The 18,716-nt window shown below is 45.4% G+C and overlaps 1 protein-coding gene across 5 annotated transcripts in view; it reads left to right on the top strand.

Annotated features, from left to right (window-relative positions):
* The window catches only part of LOC137438759 (T-complex protein 11 homolog), a 62,303-nt gene that overhangs the window by 8,953 nt on the left and 34,634 nt on the right, over nt 1-18,716 (top strand). For 3 of the 5 annotated variants that reach the window (XM_068134084.2, XM_068134083.2, XM_068134082.2), the window contains exons 2-5: nt 1,746-1,869; nt 5,624-5,756; nt 7,592-7,709; nt 16,800-17,038. In XM_068134084.2, the coding sequence (XP_067990185.2) occupies nt 1,758-1,869; nt 5,624-5,756; nt 7,592-7,709; nt 16,800-17,038 (602 nt within the window). In that variant the 5' untranslated portion in view covers nt 1,746-1,757. The remainder of the gene's footprint in view (nt 1-1,745; nt 1,870-5,623; nt 5,757-7,591; nt 7,710-16,799; nt 17,039-18,716) is intronic. The other 2 variants (XM_068134085.2, XM_078767215.1) reach the window with 2 other exon arrangements.

Below are 18,716 nucleotides of genomic sequence, written 5' to 3'. Positions count from 1 at the left end.
GCAGCCTCCTCACTCTCTGCAGACCTGGACAAAATCACAGACTGGTCAAACAAGTGGAACACGTCTTTCAATCCTGACAAATCTCACACTCTTACTATGTATCTTCAAAAAGACCGACTGGACAACCCTCCCATCTACTTTCTCAACAACCCTCTCCAAGAATTTCTGTCACTCAAGCTTTTGGGTCTCACTATATGCCATGATCTTTCCTGGGAAAACCACATTTCAAATCTGGCCTCCAAAGCCAGTCACCGTCTGGGCATCCTCCGTCATGCAAAATCCTTCCTTGGCACACCTGAGCTCCTCACCACATACAAGGCTTTCATCCGCAGCTCAATGGAGTACTGCTCTCCCCTCTGGGCTGGTTCTCCTGCCTCACACCCAGCTCAGCTTCATGCGGTTGAAACCAAAGCTTTCAGAATCATTGGAATCTCCTGCGATGAAGTTAACTCCGAGGGCCTTTCACTCACTCACCGCAGGCAGGTTGGTGGTGTTTCTGTCTTCTACGGACTCCTCTCCGGCCTTGCTCCCCCAGCTCTCCCTGTGCTCTGTCCCCCAAATATTCCTACAGGTCGCACAAGATCTGCCAGGTTATGGTTAAACTGCCAAAATCAAGACTCTCTATTCACCTTCACTCTTTCATTCCTCTTTTCTCCCACCTCTGGAACAAACTCCCTCACCCTCTTCAATCCCACTCCTCCCTCCAGGTCTTTAAAACAGCTGTTCCCCCACCATCTCTTATCTTCCCCCATCCAAAACCTTGATCTTTTATACCCCTGTTAATTCACCCCAGATCCACTTTTTTGAAATACCGACTTCTTTCCTGGAAGCCCTAGCAGTGTCCATGTGTTTTATACCTCAACCCTTCCCGTGCCGCCATCCCCAAGCCCTCTCCCTCCCACAGATCTCCCGATGTCTGTTCTCTACTGTTGTACTTGTGTGCTTCGCTCTCTCTCCCCATCTTCTCTCCCGCTCCCTTTATCATATGTTTAATGTGTTAGTTTTTTTTTTGTGATTAATGTTATCTCTTACACGAGCCTCGATGTTGTATACAAAAAAAATAAATCTCTTATCTTACCTTGTCTTTAAAAAAGACTTAAAAAAAAAAATCCCCATCCAAAAGCCTGATCTCTTCTACCTTTACATATTTTATATTTACATCATTATACATACCTGTACTAAGTTTGAATTAGATCCCTTTAGCCATTCTCAAGTCAGAGACGTATTACAGACTTTGACCTTTGACCTCGTGACCCCAAAATGTAATCAGGTCATCTTTACCTCATTATACATACCTGCATCATGTTTGACTAAGATCCCTTCAGCCGTTCTCAAGTTATCGCGGTAACGAAAACCTATCACGGACAGCCGGACGGACGGACAACTTGAAAACGTAATGCCTCTGGAGACTTTGTCCGCGGAGGCATAAAAATGAGTAGCCGCATCCAGATCTTCACCAAAATCTAATAATTCCGTCCTGTCCACACCCAACCTGTCCACCACATTTCGTCCGGATCCATGCATAACTATTTGAGATATCCCGCTCCCAGCCAGACAGGGGTGAAAACAAAACCTCCATCCACCTTTGGTTCGACCTTTGGTGGCGGAGGTAATAAATGTATTCAAATGTGTGAAGTTGTGGTTTGTTTGTCTTTAAAACAGAAGTCGAGGCTCATTGAAGAGCTAGTTTTACAGTCACTCGTAAATGATTTGTGGCATTGTCCTTTCCTTATCTTCAATTCCAGTAGCTCCATGCAATGTCAGGAAGTGAGGGAGAAGAGAGGAAAGAAGGGAAAATGAACGAGTTGAAAGATGGAGTCATCGAAAACGAGCGGGAGCAGGAATCTGTTGTAATGGATACCTCTGCAGGTAAAAGTTGTTAAATGTTTTTTTTTTGTTTTTTTTTGTTTTTAACTTTCGTTGTTTCTTATTAGTCCCCTGGCAGTTTCACCAGAGGGGGATTTTTTGTCTGTCCGTCCCACCTGTGGTTTTCCAGGCTTTCCACCATTACATTTAACATATTCAACTGAAACTTGTTACATGGCTTCATTATGATGAGTTACAGAACATGTTTGAGTTTCAGGACGTTTCGTCATTAAAAAAAAAACATTGTCAAAAAATTAAAGAACATTAATTGGCACCGGTACGGGACATGTATTGCAAAGCAATTCTCCCTTTTGTTATTTTAAAAAAACAAACTTTTGAGGTTTGTGGGCCTGAACAACAAGGTTAAAGGTTAACTTGCTCGCATCAGGGTACAGATGGATAAAGAAATGAACGAACAAGATAAGCGAGTAGATAAAATTGCAGGAAAGTGAGAACTGCATATTGAGAATATAAAAAGGTATTTTTAGGTTCGGAATGATTAGGTGAGCCTGGTGTTGGCTTAGCGGTTAGGGTGCAGGCTTGGGATCCGAGGATCCTGGGTTCGAATCCCGGTCGATCGCTGAATTAACGCCAGGGGGGTTGACTCAGCCTGTCATCCTTCTGAGGTCGGCAAATTGAGTACCAGCTGGCTGGGATGAATGATCACGGTGTGTACCCCGATTCAGAATAGGCACACCGTATCCCTGCGCATCGTAAGAGCGTGACCAAGGGTTGGCGTCAGGAAGGGCATCCGGCCATAAAAACATTGCCTCAAACAGGGAACCATGATTGTCATGGGGCCCCAAGGCTAACCCCCGCTCCAGCGGGGAAAAATGGCCTTAAAACGATCATTCATTCATATTCAATGATACTGCAGTTGGTCATCACCTGTAGGGAAGAGTGGGACTGAAGAGACGTGGGGCAGTGATAGTGCAGGTGATAAAATGAGAGTGACCACAGAGTATATGTCAGTGGAAATCTTGGGTTTTGGGAAAGGATGTGTTTACTTTGTGAAAATGTGCAACCCCGTTCAGCTGGATTGTATCGTTCCCACCCAGTTTAATGCTGCGCCAGGGCATGTCCAATGTTTTCTTGTCATTTGTTTAGGCCTTGGAGATTTATCGAGTCAGACTTTAATGCATGCCATCCTGGAACCTTTGGACATTTCCATACATTCACCAAAATCCAAGATGTCTGCCATGAAGATGTATTTGGTGATGTTTTGAAGAAGTGATGGTTTTGTACTTGGCACTTGGAAACGATCAAAACGTCGAAGGATATGTTTTCTTTGTTAACAAAACCTTGACCTTGTTTTCACGTTGGTGAGAAAGAGTTAACAATGCTTAAAGTATTAGTTAACATTTATTTCCTTGTTTTCATTGAAACAGAGTCATTGCATCTGACCTTTTTTACGTGGACGTAAAAATGTGGTGGACGGATTTGGACGACATTTGGCAGAGATGTAGCGTATGTGACAAGGACGAAATGATTAGATTTTGGTGAAGATCCCGATTCGGATCCGGCTACTCTATAATCTTTTAAGTTATTCTTCACCATTGGGAGATAGGGCCAAAAACGATACATAGCAGGATATTTCAAAAAAGTTATGGACGGATTTGGACGAAACTTGTTGGACAGGTTTTGTATGTGACAAGGAAGAATCGATTAAATTTGGTGAAGATCCGGATCCGGATCCAACTAGTAGAATTTTTAAAGTGATTCTTCACCATTTAGTGATATGGCCAACCAGGCGTATGCTCTCTACTGAGTGCTTTTCTAGTTAAACCTGTAAAATGATTGACAACAATTGTTGACAACAACAATAACAACAATTGTTGTTGGAGTGGATTTCGTCCATGGTATCGTTGCATATCTGCTGGCTGAGTGGCAACCTCATTCCCTCACCCTACATTGCCTCAATGTAGAAATAGATGATCGATATTGGGGTGGGAGGGGGGAGCAGTTCTTGGCTGTAGGAGGTGTGATCTAGATGCTCAAAGCCACAGTCAAGAATGCCAGTCTGTCACACGAGCCTTGTGCAATGCACGGAGCACACCATTGGACAACATTCTAGGAGAGGACAGTACTCCATTGAGCTGAAGATGAAGGTCTTTTAGGTTGGTCAATTCTGACGGACGATGCCAAGTCTGTGGCCGACTTCGGAGGCCAGATTTCCTACGCGATAGGCTTCATGGCTGATGGTGAGGCCGAGACATTAGAGACTGAACCTCTTCCAGTGGGTATCTGTGCAACTAGATGGACGGGTTCATCTGACGATCCTTGTAGAGCAGGGGTTCTTTACCTTTCTAGTGTCGCACCCCCTTTAGCAATTGTTGCTCGTCTCCACGCCCCCCTCCACCTACATCTGACGAAGCCGCTCGTTGGGGAGAGCCCCCCCCCCCCCCCCCCCCCCCCAGGGAATTTTTGAATTCTAGGTGCTCTGTGGTGCATTCTGAGGGGTTTGTTCGTTGATATTGAAGCCAGCCAGGGCTGGGCCCTGGGCCCTGGCTATTGACGTAGATTCTGTTAACAGCCAGGGTCAGGGTTAACAGTCTTTTTCGCACTCATTGCCATTGACTTCGATTCCAGTTAATAATCTGTCGGAAGAAAAAAAGAAGTGTTTGTTGAGACTGAAACAAACTAGGAATTATATAAGGCGCTATCTTTTCGGTTAATTAATTTTTTTCAGTAGGGGGATTATAATTTCCGTTTGGGGTTATTTAGACGTTTATACTGCCGTCCCGCGCCCCCTCTGAAAATTGCTCACGCCCCCCTTGGGGGGCGCGCCCCACAGGTTAAGAACCGAGGTTCTAGAGCAACAGGCTTCATGAATATTTGGACATTTATTGATGGATAGATGGTGATAAACATTGCCGAGATGCCACTGTGGAGTCGACAATTATCTAAAACCTGCAAGACTTCACACGGCACACACAATAGCTCACTATTGCGAGTGGAAAAAACTGTGGCCTTTCTTGCAAATTGCAAGGAGCAGTGTTCAAGAAACAAGAACGATAATCTAACGGCGTAGCCGAGCTTGTTTGACACTTCAGTTGAAAAGGAAAGTATGACCTGCGTGGGGATACCAGTTAGCAGTTAGCAAATAATGTAGTTATTAAATCTTTTTGACTTCAGGCATGGACAGCCAGCCAATGACTTGGGTTTAAAAAAAACAAAAAAACTGCGAATGGCAAAGGATGAACCAATAAATTCCACATTCCTGTGCTGCCTTCATTCGAACTTCAAGCATTGACAGTCACAAATTAATACGATACTATTAATACAAACAAAATATAATGTTAAATCAGAGATTGTATTGAGATATTATAAAAACAGCGAATCATTGTCACTTCTAGTTCACTTCCGGATTTGGGAGCAAGGTCCACGTCGATCGCATTTCAAATCATAATTGTATTGAGGAATTTCTGAAACCTCCTACCTACCATACAACACCCGCTGGGACTGCAAAATATTCCGCAGAGGGTTATTATATTTCCTTTAAATAAAATATGCACCTCTAATGGTTACTAAATGCTGTCCCCCTGTCATGTGACCAGATCCTCAGCTCTGATTGGTGCACGTTTGTAGGGAAATACATATGGACAGACAAACGCTGTTCTAGACGGCATGGCCCTACAGGCTATGCCGTAAAAAGCCCATGTGTCTTTGATAATATTCTGTCTTTTTTTTCCCCCTGTTTTTCTATGCTTGGTAACCCCTGAATGATGGCTTATCTAGTCATTCTTTCTGATTGCAGGGAATCCTTCAAACCTGTTGGATTTGCTTTCTGCTGATGCGACCAAACAGCTATGGGAAAAATTGGTTCTCTGCCATGAAATAGCAGTGGATGAAAACTTTTGCCTCTCTCCCAGAAATATATTGACAGGCAGGTGAGTACAGTACAGTACAGCACCTATAATAAAATTTAAACCTTCAAATCCTTAAAAAGTGCCTTTTCTCCAAAAACTACTGACGACTTTAAGAAACAATTACGCACCTTACTTCATACTTTCACTCAAAGTGCATTTTCTACATCGTGTTGCATGCTCTCAAATAAGGTTGTGAAGTAGAGAAATTGACAATTATAAAATACTAGCAGAAGTACCCGGCATTGCCGGGCGGGGGAGGGGAGGGGGAGGGGGAAGGGGAGGGGAGGGGAACGGGGGGAGAGCGAGCCCCTTGGTAAAGCGAGCGATTTTTTTTTTCATAGCGTTCATAGTGTCATAGCGTTTCATAGCGTCATATCGTTCATAGCGTTCATAGCGTTCATAGCGTCATAGCGTCATAGCGTTCATAGCGTTTCATAGCGTCATAGCGATTTTTTTTTTCATAGCGTCATAGCGTTCATAGCGTCATACCGTTCATAGCGTTTCATAGCGTCATATCGTTCATAGCGTTCATAGCGTCATAGCGTTTCATAGCGTCATAGCGATTTTTTTTTTTCATAGCGTCATAGCGTTCATAGCGTCATAGCGTTCATAGCGTTCATAGCGTCATAGCGTTTCATAGCGTCATAGCGATTTTTTTTTTTCATAGCGTCATAGCGTTCATAGCGTCATAGCGTCATAGCGTTTCATAGCGTCATAGCGATTTTTTTTTTCATAGCGTCATAGCGTCATAGCGTTCATAGCGTCATAGCGTCATAGCGTTCATAGCGTCATAGCGTCATCACGTGATCGCTCTGAGCGAATCAGCGCCCACCTGCTCTGATTCCGTTGATTCCGTGCGCTGAAATGCGCTGAGGTAAATATGAATAAAAAATATGGATCGTCAAATATTTTGAGTTCGGCCATGTTCGTCCCAGGCTCAATGGCCATGTCTATGCCAAATATCAAGCACGTAAGCCTCTCCGTTTAGGAGTCTATCGGTAACATTACACACACACACACACACACACACACACACACACACACACACACACACACACACACACACACAAACTGTGTTTTATATATATATTTTTTTTGACCTCGGGCATGGACAGACCATATTTTGTATGCAGCCTAAGGTTGTTGGTTGCATCATTGCTGGGAGCATGGGTGGCTGGGTCGCTGATGTGTAAAGCCCCCTGTTTCCAGTAAGGTGGTACTCATGTGTGCATTTATCGTGTATCTGGAGTGGTGCATTCGATCATTTCTGCTTTCCTTACAAATCACAAGATGTATTGTAGTACTTGAGGGTCAATATTCTCCTACTTGCTCCATCAAATCTGGTGTTCCACTGGATGTTGAACTGGATGTTCCACAGGGCTCTGTCCTTGTTCCCACTCTGTTCCTTGTTTAAATCAATTATCTTCCTGATAATGTTCTGTCTCAGCTAGCCATGTATATGCTGATGAATCCTCATTTTACTGTATATCAGCTGATTCACGCAACACTACTGCTCTGCACTCGTAATGAGGTTCGAGGTTGGAGTTTCACTGGGCAATGATTTAGAGAATGTGTTGTTGTTGTTGTTGTTATTTAGTCCTGGACAGTTCCCTCGAATAAGCCCATGGCATGGAGACAGCCGATCGATCTCCCAGGAGCGACCCAGAGATCAAAAAGATTTTAGATTTTACAAACAAAAAAAAAGAAGAAGATTTTAGATTGTGCACCATGGGATCTTTGCACTTTTAGTGGTATAAAATCTTCCATGGTATAAAATCATATAACAAAGATCTGGCTTTTTCAGCACTGCATTTTTTTTTATTCTGAAAGTTGTTCTTTCTGTCTATCTTCAACAGAGACGATATGGAACATGATGTCCTGAATAACACATTTTGGGAGATATTTGAAGGGGAGTTGGTGAAGGAGCCACCTGTATATATATGCGCACTCTATTTGCTGGATGTAACAAAGAAGGTAGGCTGATATGCTTACAATATCCCAATTCACAATTTATGTAATGGTTCTTGTTGTGATTTTCATATCTGGGTTCAAGCCAACTAACTGTCCTTTCTTATCAGCGAAAGATGTGTCAGATTTCTGCAAAGTTCTGCAATTTCCCACCCCCTATGCCCTATGCCCCTGTTAAATTGGTAACTATTACATTTGGAAGGAGGTGTGGGGGGGAGTTCCCTGAACTATACGACCTCCCCCCCCTTCTCCACTTCATGCTCCTCTTACCTATTGTCATGGCATTACAATATCAACCTGATCTGTACAAGGGTGATATTTCTTTTCTTTTTTTCTTTTTTTTTTTTTCTTTTCTTTTTTTCTTCCCCCCCCCCCCCCCCCCCGTCTCTTCTTCTCCTCCTCTCCTTCTTCTAATTACACAAAGTCCCGGCTCATGGAAGAGAGTGAGGTGACTGAAGGTAGAAGGCAATGTACTGTCAGTGCGGCAATAGGACCGCACGTGATGCAACAACATGATTATTGAACAGGAGTTGGGGAGAGCCTGGTGTTGGCTTAGCGGTTAGGGTGCTGGCTTGGGATCCTCGGATCCTGGGTTCGAATCCCGGTCGATCGCTGAATTAACGCCAGGGGGGTTGACTCAGCCTGTCATCCTTCCGAGGTCGGCAAATTGAGTACCAGCTTGCTGGGATGAATGATCCCGGTGTGTACCCCGATTTAGAATAGGTGCACCGTATCCCTGCGCATCGTAAGAGCGTGACCAAGGGTTGGCGTCAGGAAGGGCATCCGGCCATAAAAACATTGCCTCAAACAGGGCACCATGATTGTCATGGGGCCCGCAAGGCTAACCCCCGCTTTAGCGGGGAAAATGGCCTTAAAACGATCATTCATTCATTCATTCAGTTGGGGAGAGAGAATAGGGAAGGAAATGTCAACCTACAATTAGTATATGTGAAGAGAGGTAGGTGGAGGATTATTAAGGATAGAAAATATGGGTCATCGTCCATCGTGATCTGAGGTGGTGGTGCGTTACCAATTTGAAGCCTTGGAGGGAATAGTGGGATGGAACAGACTGAGGAAGGAGGGTCCACAAGTTGAGAAGCAAGGGACAGAGGTTTTCACAAGAGGCAAAGTGAGGGACAAAACCTGAATGTTGGGTTTTTCACCGTGGAAGAACATGTGTGTTGTGTTGGGTCGGAGGGCTGAGAGAGCAGAGGGAGCTAAGCTGGAGGAGATACGGAGAGGCCACCAACCTGTCTGGAATGTGAAAGCAACAGTCTTCCTCATGGAAGATGGCAATGTACGAGAGAGCGCGCACAGCTGTAAGGACGAAGGACGGGAACAGTGGTGAGTTTGAGGTGAAGGTGGGAGTGCATCAGGTCGGTATTAAGTCCACTACTATTTGTAGCTGTGATGGAGGTGCTGGCTCAGAATGTAAAGGAGGGTTTACCGTGGGAGTTGTTGAATGCAGATGATCTGGTGTTTATTGCGGAGAGTATGGATGGACTGAAGGAGAAGATTTTTTTTTTTTTTTTTGTATACATAATCGAGGCTCGTGAAAGAGCTAACATTTATCACACAAACAAATCAAACAGACAAACAAACAAAGTATATAAAAAGGGGAGCGGTAGACAAGATGGGGAGAGAAGGGGAAGCACATAAACACAACATTTGTGAGGGACATCGGGAATGTGTGGGAGGGAGATGAACAAGTGGAAGGAATGTATAGAGACAAAAGGTCTGAAGGTGAATATCGGAAAGAAAGGTGATGGCAAGTGGTAAAGCATGTGGTGAGGTGGAAAGAACTGGGAAGTGGCCGTGTGCTGTGTGCAGGAAGGGTGTCGGAGTGAACTCCATTCAATGTACAGTGTGCACAGAGGGAGCTGCAGATGGAGGAAATGTTGAGTTGGATCTTGGAGACGGCGTGAAGCTGGAAGTTGTGAAAACATTTTGCTACCTAGGAGACATGCTGAATGGAGAAGGTGGATCAGACTCGGCAACGGTTGCTAGAGTGAGATGTGCATGTGTTACGTGGTCCTCCCGGTGACTACCTGGTCTCGGTGACCCCCGGACCGTGAGAGGAACTCCGCCAGAAAGATATATTATTTATGCGCTTTCGTAACGCAATCAATATGAATTCCAATCAATAAGACACCCCACACCAAGGATCCGGAACAATCAATGATATATTCCCCGAGCAATCAACAACCACCAACAATCAGCAATCAATACTACAAAGATGTAAACTCATCTACAGTAACTCTAAGATGGCCATCTTATACATTCCTCACGTGAGCCCCACTCCCGACTCCCTCCATGGTCAATGTCTCTCACAATGTCTCCGTACTCCTGTAGTTCGATCTCCGCACTCGGGCGGTGAAACGAACCCCGGGCGGACGTGCTCCACACGTGCACGTCTCGTACCGGGGACAGCTGCTGCAGCGCACACCTCCTTGCCACGCAACGGGGCAAAACCGAGCGTGGCTTGCAACGCGCGCGAGGCCCAAGGTGCGACCCGTACGCGTCCTTGTAGACGGTGAGGCGCACTGTGCCGGACGCTGGGTTCCGTGCACGGACCCACGGCAACTTGACGTGTCAAGGGGTAAGTACCCTGCGCAGGTAACTCCTTTTGTCAGACGGGCTTTCAAATGTAGCAAACGTAGCGTCCTCCCCGCTGCTCAATATCGATACCCTCGCCCCGGAGCTCGGCGAGGAAGAGGAAGAAGATCGTCGCTTCCCCAGGACCTCGTGTCTTTTTCCTTCCGTTTCCGGTCTCCTTTTTCCCAGAAGGGCTCCTGACCCTTTAATCACAACAACCTTTAATCGACTACACATTGATAAGCAAAGACCTGAATAGTAATTCACATGAATTCGTAACACTCCCCCCCTTCAAGAAAGAAAGTTTGAACCCAGCGAAAACTTTCTTTGCCGGCCAACTTGGATAAACAAACCAGATAACTCACCCCCCCCCCCCCCCCCAAATCATCAGTTCCCCCCGGGCACAGTCATCACTTAAAAATAAAGCAACAATATTTCACCCAATCCCCTAGATTAATTCCCTCTGGACCAAGCGTCAACCACTTCTGGTTTCTCTTGAATGACGGTTAAGAGGTGGTGACCAAAGCCCCAAAGTTAAACCTCTCGATAGCACTTTTTCGGGAGGCCCAGCTGAGTATTCCCTACATGGACGCCTTAAGGAATGTGGAGTTCACGGTTAGTCCGTGCAGGAAAGTTCACTACCTGGACGCCTTTAAGAACGTGGCGTTCACGGTTAGTCCGTGTAGGAGCCCCGGCTCGGCGGCTCCCCCGTATCTAGTGCTTCAACTTCTCCAGATTCCTAACAGTTACGGTGGGACCCCTTGTCCCAGCCGTTACTTGACTGGCGGTCTCCTCGGCCAGTGCTCTGACATTCCTTCTTTCGGGAGGTGCCGTAACTCTGGGAGCCTCCATAGTAATATCGGCTGCTGCCAACCCCAAAACTACCACCAAGTTGTCCTCTTCTGTAGACCTCTCGACGCCTACGAAATGCCTTCCCTACTGTTATGGTCCGACCCTCCAAAGCCTTACCATTCCAATTCTTCTCTGCCTCTCTGGCGTCTCTTGGGCTTGCAAACGTGACAAAGCCGAACCCTCTTGACCGTTGCGTTTCCCTGTCTTTTACCACCCGCACTTCCACCAGCGGCCCATATCTGTTGAAGACAGAGGTCAGAACTTCTTCGTCTGTGTTGAAGTTCAGTCCCCCTACAAATAACTTGGAACTTGTGTCGCCATCCCGAGCTGGGGTGGTGTTATTTCCCCTGCGGGGCTCTTTATCCCCCCTCGGGTTACCATAAATTTGCCCCCCGGCCAAATCATTCCCGATAATCACAGATACTCCCTCTACAGGAAGCGTGGCTTGTAAACCGACGGTGACCGGTCCTGACACCAAATCGGATTCCAAATGGATGACATGAAGTGGGGCACTAACACAGCCACCGATCCCTTGTAACCGAACACTATCACCAGTTGCAGTACTCTTTGACAATGGCAAAATGCCTTCAAGCATTAAGGATTGATGGGCTCCTGTGTCCCTCAAAACCCTAACCGGTCTTGGGTTAGTCAAGTCTCCCTTGAGTGAGACCAACCCCTCATAAATAAATGGTTGGTAACTCTTCTGTGGGCGATTTCTTATGCTTGCCATCGCATTCGGAGTGGTAATAGTCGGACTCCGCTCTGGGTTTTCCCTTTTCATGAGGTAACAACTGGACATCAAGTGTCCAGGTTTCTTGCAAAAAGCGCAAGTAGGCCCGGAGGAAAAACTCGTGGTCTGCCTCGGGCCCCCCGAAAAATAAGTTTGTCTTGGGCCCGTAGCCCCCTGATTTCGAACAGTTCGGGTATCAGCGTTGTCCCCATATTCATCTCGAGGCCGCCGCCATGTATTGTCGTTCTCCGCACCTGCTGTTCCACACCTCCCCTGCGGAGATCTAGGCGAGGAGTTAGGTTCGTGGACCCCTATCCGGTGTGTTAAGGCATAATCATCTGCCATGGTGGCTGCGTCCCACAACTTCGGTACTTTCTTTTCCTGCAGGTACACTTTGATGTCCTCGTGGACACACTGTTGAAATTCCTCCACCAGCATCAGGTCACGCAATGCTTCGAAGTCGTTCCCGACTCCTTTTGACTCACACCACCGATCAAACATATTTTCTTTCACTCTAGCAAACTCCACATGGGTCTCACTCTCCCTCTTCCTGGCATTCCTGAATTTTTGCCGGTAAGCTTCCGGAACCAACTCATAGGCTTTGAGGATGTGCTTCTTCAATACCTCATAATCTGCACATTGGTCCATTGGTAACGCCGAATAAATCTCTTGAGCTTCACCCACCAGCACACTTTGCACTAGTATGGTCCAGGCCTCCTCTGGCCAGTTTAACTGTCGAGCCACTTTCTCAAAGTGTGGAAAAAATTGAGTGACTTCCTTTTCACTGAAGGGTGGAACCAGCCTCACATGTCTGCCCACCTCCAAGGTGTTCTGGCTGGGTGTCGACCCCGTCAGCAAGGGTGGTACCTCTCCCCGTTCTCTCATTACCTCCAGCTCCTTGAATTTAATATCTTGCTGAAGCGCCAGGTCACGTTCCTTCAACTCCCTTTCGGCTTTTCTCTCCTCTGCTTCGAGTTCCCTGGCAGCTCTCCTCTCCTCTGCTTTTCTCCCTTCTAACCTTTCCTGGAGTTCTCGTTCCACTCTCCTTTCCTCTGCTTGTTTCTCTTCTCTCCTCTCTTCTGCTTTCCTTTCTTCTTCTGCTCTTTCCTTTTCTGCTTTCCTTTCTTCTTCTTTTAACCTTTCCTGGAGTTCTCGTTCCACTCTCCTTTCCTCTGCTTGTTTCTCTTCTCTCCTCTCTTCTGCTTTCATTTCTTCTTCTTTGATCCGTTCCTGGCTCCGTAATTGCAACTCCAGTTTCTGGAGCTCAACGTCTTCTGGTTCTTCGGGTAGCCACTGCCAGGCTAACTCGTCCCATGTTCCTAATCCCACCATAGACTGTATCACCGTGGTCTGCAACTCTGCCTTCCTCAAATTAGTTCGGACCTCCAAGTTAAAATGTTTGGCCAATTTCAAGAGGTCCGACTTTAGTAACGCTCGGAACTGTGCCTCACTCGGGGTTACCGCAAAGTTCTGTGCCACAAACGCCATGGTGCCTATCGTTAACACCTGTTAACCTTCACCCAAGACTTTACCCCCAATTTCCCCAAAAATTTACCAATTAATACTTAATTAATAAATTTTAATTAATAAAAATATTATTTTATTATTTTATACAATTTTAGATCCCGGACGTAGACCCAATTGCGAATCCGCAAATCGTAATTTGGACGAGCCCCCAATTCTGTTACGTGGTCCTCCCGGTGACTACCTGGTCTCGGTGACCCCCGGACCGTGAGAGGAACTCCGCCAGAAAGATATATTATTTATGCGATTTCGTAACGCAATCAATATGAATTCCAATCAATAAGACACCCCACACCAAGGATCCGGAACAATCAATGATATATTCCCCGAGCAATCAACAACCATCAACAATCAGCAATCAATACTACAAAGATGTAAACTCATCTACAGTAACTCTAAGATGGCCATCTTATACATTCCTCACGTGAGCCCCACTCCCGACTCCCTCCATGGTCAATGTCTCTCACAATGTCTCCGTACTCCTGTAGTTCGATCTCCGCACTCGGGCGGTGAAACGAACCCCGGGCGGACGTGCTCCACACGTGCACGTCTCGTACCGGGGACAGCTGCTGCAGCGCACACCTCCTTGCCACGCAACGGGGCAAAACCAAGCGTGGCTTGCAACGCGCGCGAGGCCCAAGGTGCGACCTGTACGCGTCCTTGTAGACGGTGAGGCGCACTGTGCCGGACGCTGGGTTCCGTGCACGGACCCACGGCAACTTGACGTGTCAAGGGGTAAGTACCCTGCGCAGGTAACTCCTTTTGTCAGACGGGCTTTCAAACGTAGCAAACGTAGCGTCCTCCCCGCTGCTCAATATCGATACCCTCGCCCCGGAGCTCGGCGAGGAAGAGGAAGAAGATCGTCGCTTCCCCAGGACCTCGTGTCTTTTTCCTTCCGTTTCCGGTCTCCTTTTTCCCAGAAGGGCTCCTGACCCTTTAATCACAACAACCTTTAATCGACTACACATTGATAAGCAAAGACCTGAATAGTAATTCACATGAATTCGTAACACATGGAAGAAGTTTCGGGAACTGAGTGGCGTGTTGACGAGGAAGGGAGTGTTGTTGAAGCTGAAGGGAAGGTGTATGCTGCATGTGTGAGAAGTCTTATGATTTATGGGAGCGAGACATGGGTAATGAACGTAGAGCAGCAACGAAGGATGGAAAGGGTGAAAATGCGAATGGTTTGGTGGATGTGTGGAGTATCGTTGAGAGAGAGGAAGACAAATGATGAATTGCGAAAGATGATGCGAATAGAGCCTGTGATGGATGCTGTGAAGAGAAACAGGTTGAGATGGTTTGGTCATGTGTTGAGGTAGGATGAAAGTGACTGGTTGAGAATAGCGATGGAAATGAATCTAGAAGGAATTAGAGGACGGGGAAGACCGAGAAAGACTTGGCTAAAGGTGATGGAAGAAGAAATTTGGGCAAGGGGGTCAACAAGGGGAGAGGCAGAAAATAAGGCAAAATGGAGAAGATTGTCATGGGGCCCACAAGGCTAACCCTGCTCTAGCAGGGAAAATGGCCTTAAAATGCCTGTTGTTGTTGTTGTATGGAAGATGCCATTAATGTTGAAAATGTTAGATTTCTTAGAATCCAAGAGAGACAAATGTCAATGTGGAGGTGCCAGCCCATCGGGAAGAGCAGTACTCCATTGCCCTACGGCCAAAGGCTTTTTATACCGTGCATTGTTCTGTTCTTTTTTTAAATTTTATTTCAAGGAATGACTGTTTATAATGGAGAATTCCCAGGCCATGGCTGTATTTAGAGGCCAGCTTTGCTATACAGTATATGTTCAGTCCAGGAGAGGTCGCTCTTGCTTTGAAGGGCTGAAACATTTTGCCATCATCCCCTTGGCGATAAGCATACATCTTCCAACATTTGGTGGATAAAATGCATTGTCCAAACATTTGTCCTTACCCTTTGGCCCTCTGCATTTCATAAATTTTCAAATATATGTATTTAAAAAATGAACATTCGATTCAAAAAACCTATTAATGCACATTGACATCAGTAAAACAATAAGGTTTTTTCCTTTCTGTTCCAATGTGCTTTCTCCATTTTCTCTCGCCTTTCTGCCAGGGCTTTCAGGATGGCCTGGAGGTACACACACTTGCCCTCTAAGCTGTCTAGCCTGGGTGTGAATCTTGGCCCAGGCAGAAACTCGCATCCCGGTGTTTTACAGTCAGGGTGATTAATCAGTGTGTGCCGACCCTCGGATAGACGATAAACTTGGCATCCTGTCTGCCGGAATTAGTTTGTGGATGTTAAAGATCCCACGGTGTCCTTTACAAAGTGGCACCATTGCCAAATTCCAAATTCCAGCCCTAACCTACAGAGGGCATTGCATCAGTGGCACAGCCTTACCCTCATCCAATGATGCTACTCCACAGCCTTGTGTTGTATACGAAAGAAGAAGACCTTTCTGCCACCATGTTTATGATAGATATGGCTTAGGCTTAACCGTGCCTCGCCACTTTTGCTTTGTGAACCTTGTGGTTCATCTTTTCCATTTATGTCATATTCAATATAAAGTGTGCTTCCTTGTAATCATTATTTTTGTTGACATCACTTATCTTGATTTTAAAAAAAAAAAAACACCTTTAGAGGCCATTTTTCCCCGCAAAGCGGGGGTTGGCCTTTTTCAGGGACCGTGGTTGTTGTTGTTTTTTGTTTTTTTTTTGGTCCCCTTTTTGAAGCAATGTTTTATGGCCGGATGCCCTTCCTGCCACCAACCCTGTTTGTCGCCTTTTACGACAAACAGGGAATTACCAGTGAACTGGTACTCAATTAGCCGACCTCGGAAGGATGACAGGCTGAGTCAACCCCCCTGGCGTTAATTCAGCGATCGACCGGGATTCGAACCCAGGATCCTAGGATCCTAAGCCGGCACCCAAGCCGCTAGCCCAACACCAGGCTAATTAGGCTCAGGCTGATTACTAAACCAGGCAGGGTGATTACTAAACCTAATCACCAGGCTGATTACTAAACTTAAATTGGCTTGTGAGGCTGCCATCTTGTTTGTCGCCTTTAGCAGGAAAGCCCATTCACATTGTCATAACCGTTGAATTTAGGTGTGAACCAGATCATGTGATCGTTTATGCTTGCAGTTCAAATTCGGTCTTTTACTCTTTGGTAATTCTGGGGTAGATAAGCCCAGCACATGTATGGTTCACCAAAGACCCCTATTACCCATTACAACATTTCCGCTTTGCTGAGTCCCATGTAGGTGAATCTGTTGAATCTTATTTACTACGAAATAAATTAAATGTTGGTTAAATATTTGTAAAGTGGTTTATGATCATCCCATGTTTGAATATGAAGGAGAGGTTTCACATGTCTGTCAATGACCCAATCATTCTTAATTTTTCTTTCCTTTCTCCCATTTCCTTCAGGTACTCTTGTCTTTTCTGATGACTGAAGGGTGTCATGATGCGGCTTCTAGGCCAATTGCATCACAGATCCATCGTGAGCTCGATCCTGATTGGTTAGCTCTACAGGCAACAAATGGAGCCTTGGACTTGCTTTCTGTTGGCAAAGTTATAATTATGACTATGGCTTCACTTTGTGCTCCAGTCCGAGATAAAGAAGTGAAGGAGTTAACAACAATTTCACAACCATTACCACTACTACGGTAAATGCAGTCTTTCTACATTTTTATCGCAGTCTTTCTCCATACTGTCTCCTTCACCACACCCATATCTACATATCCTCCTGATATAAGGTTACCATACGTCCGGTTTTCCCCGGACACGTCCTCCTTTTCGGTCCTTAAATCTCTGTCCGGTCGGGTTTTTTTTATATCTAAAAATGTCCCGGGTTTTCCAATTTTTTTTGCTTTTGCATTTTCAAAGCGATATATTATAAGATTGAGATTATTTTTTACCTTATTGAAACGGTTAAATAATTGTTGTACATTTAATTTCGGTGATAAAATGTGGTTAATGTAATGTTTGGACCAGGTCAGCTTAGTACAAGTGTGCACTATTACGTCATGTCGTAATGGCCGTGTTCGAACATCATCATCATCATCATCATAATCATTTCGGTTTATTGGAAACGTCAAACACTGGACCAACGCAGTCCAAAGACTGATATTTGTCAAGTATACAATGATAAAAGTGTTACATAAAACTTTACAAATACGTATAGAAATAATAATCTTATAAAATTACATTGATATCTATCTATAATTCCAGTAATCTCTGTGTGTCTGTGTGTCTGTGTGTCTGTGTGTCTGTGTGTTTGTCTGTGACCGCTGTTTCTCGACAACCACGGGTCCGATATACTTTAAACTTGCCAGGTATATTGCTGGGGACCCGAGGATGTGCCTTTTCAAGGTTTCATATTAATCGGACAAGTACTTACCGAGCTATGTCCAAAAAACGCTTCAACCAATCGGAGAGCAGCGAGCTATCACGTGTGCCGAACGTGGCGATCAGACTCTGCCTCGGACGGCACATTTGACAGCGTATTCATTTATTTCACGTTGGAAAACTATGTTGCCGTTAAACTATGTTTTAAAACGAATTCAAACTGCGATTAAATTAAAACGATTCATCGTAACTGCGATTTGCGAACTTCCGGACAGTGAAGACTTCACTTCCGGCAGCCAATCACAGAACGCTTTGTTGCGTAGGCGTGGCCGATGTGAGACGAGCGGAGCTGAGCGCGTTACGAGCTGACCGCCATTACGGTACGTAATTCGATTTCTTATGCGCATTATTTCTCCCAATTCAGTCAGAGCGAAGGGCGGAAGCGAAGAGCGTTGTTTTTTTTGTTTACGGGCGTACGGGCGGGGTAGAGCGTACGGGTAGCGTTTTTTTTTTTTTTTGGCAAGGAACGGGCACCCACGTACGGGCAATGCCCTAGTGTATATAATGCATTAAAATAAATGTGTGGAATAAAAAATACAAATTAGGCAGAAATAAGGAAACATTTTCGATTACAATGAAGGGAATTGTAAATTCATGGAGCATTGAAAAAATATATAATAATACTAATAAAATAGTAATAATGAAAAATACAAAAAAGAAGGGGGAATGGACATTTAGGATACAATATTGTGACTCGTGTAATTATTATAAACCATTCAAATCATGGAATTGAGCACTGCATTCATGGTTGGAATCGTCGATTGTTTATATATTTGTGTTCGACAGAAGGGTATGTCCAAAGATTTAGCATTTCTGATTTGGATATGCGAGGTTGCAATTGGAATTGATGGGAGGGGGTGGGAGGGTGGTTAGCATGTCTCGGTGGCGTTGGGCCTTAACAGACTGTTTCCAAAGCCAAGCGGGCGCTCATCTCTC

Source organism: Myxine glutinosa, chromosome 13, assembly GCF_964187855.1.
Source record: "Myxine glutinosa chromosome 13, kmMyxGlut1.1, whole genome shotgun sequence".
NCBI classification, from domain to species: Eukaryota; Metazoa; Chordata; class Myxini; order Myxiniformes; family Myxinidae; genus Myxine; species Myxine glutinosa.
The sequence above is the reverse complement of the archived record's forward strand: the minus strand, read 5'-3'. Positions and strand labels throughout refer to the sequence as shown.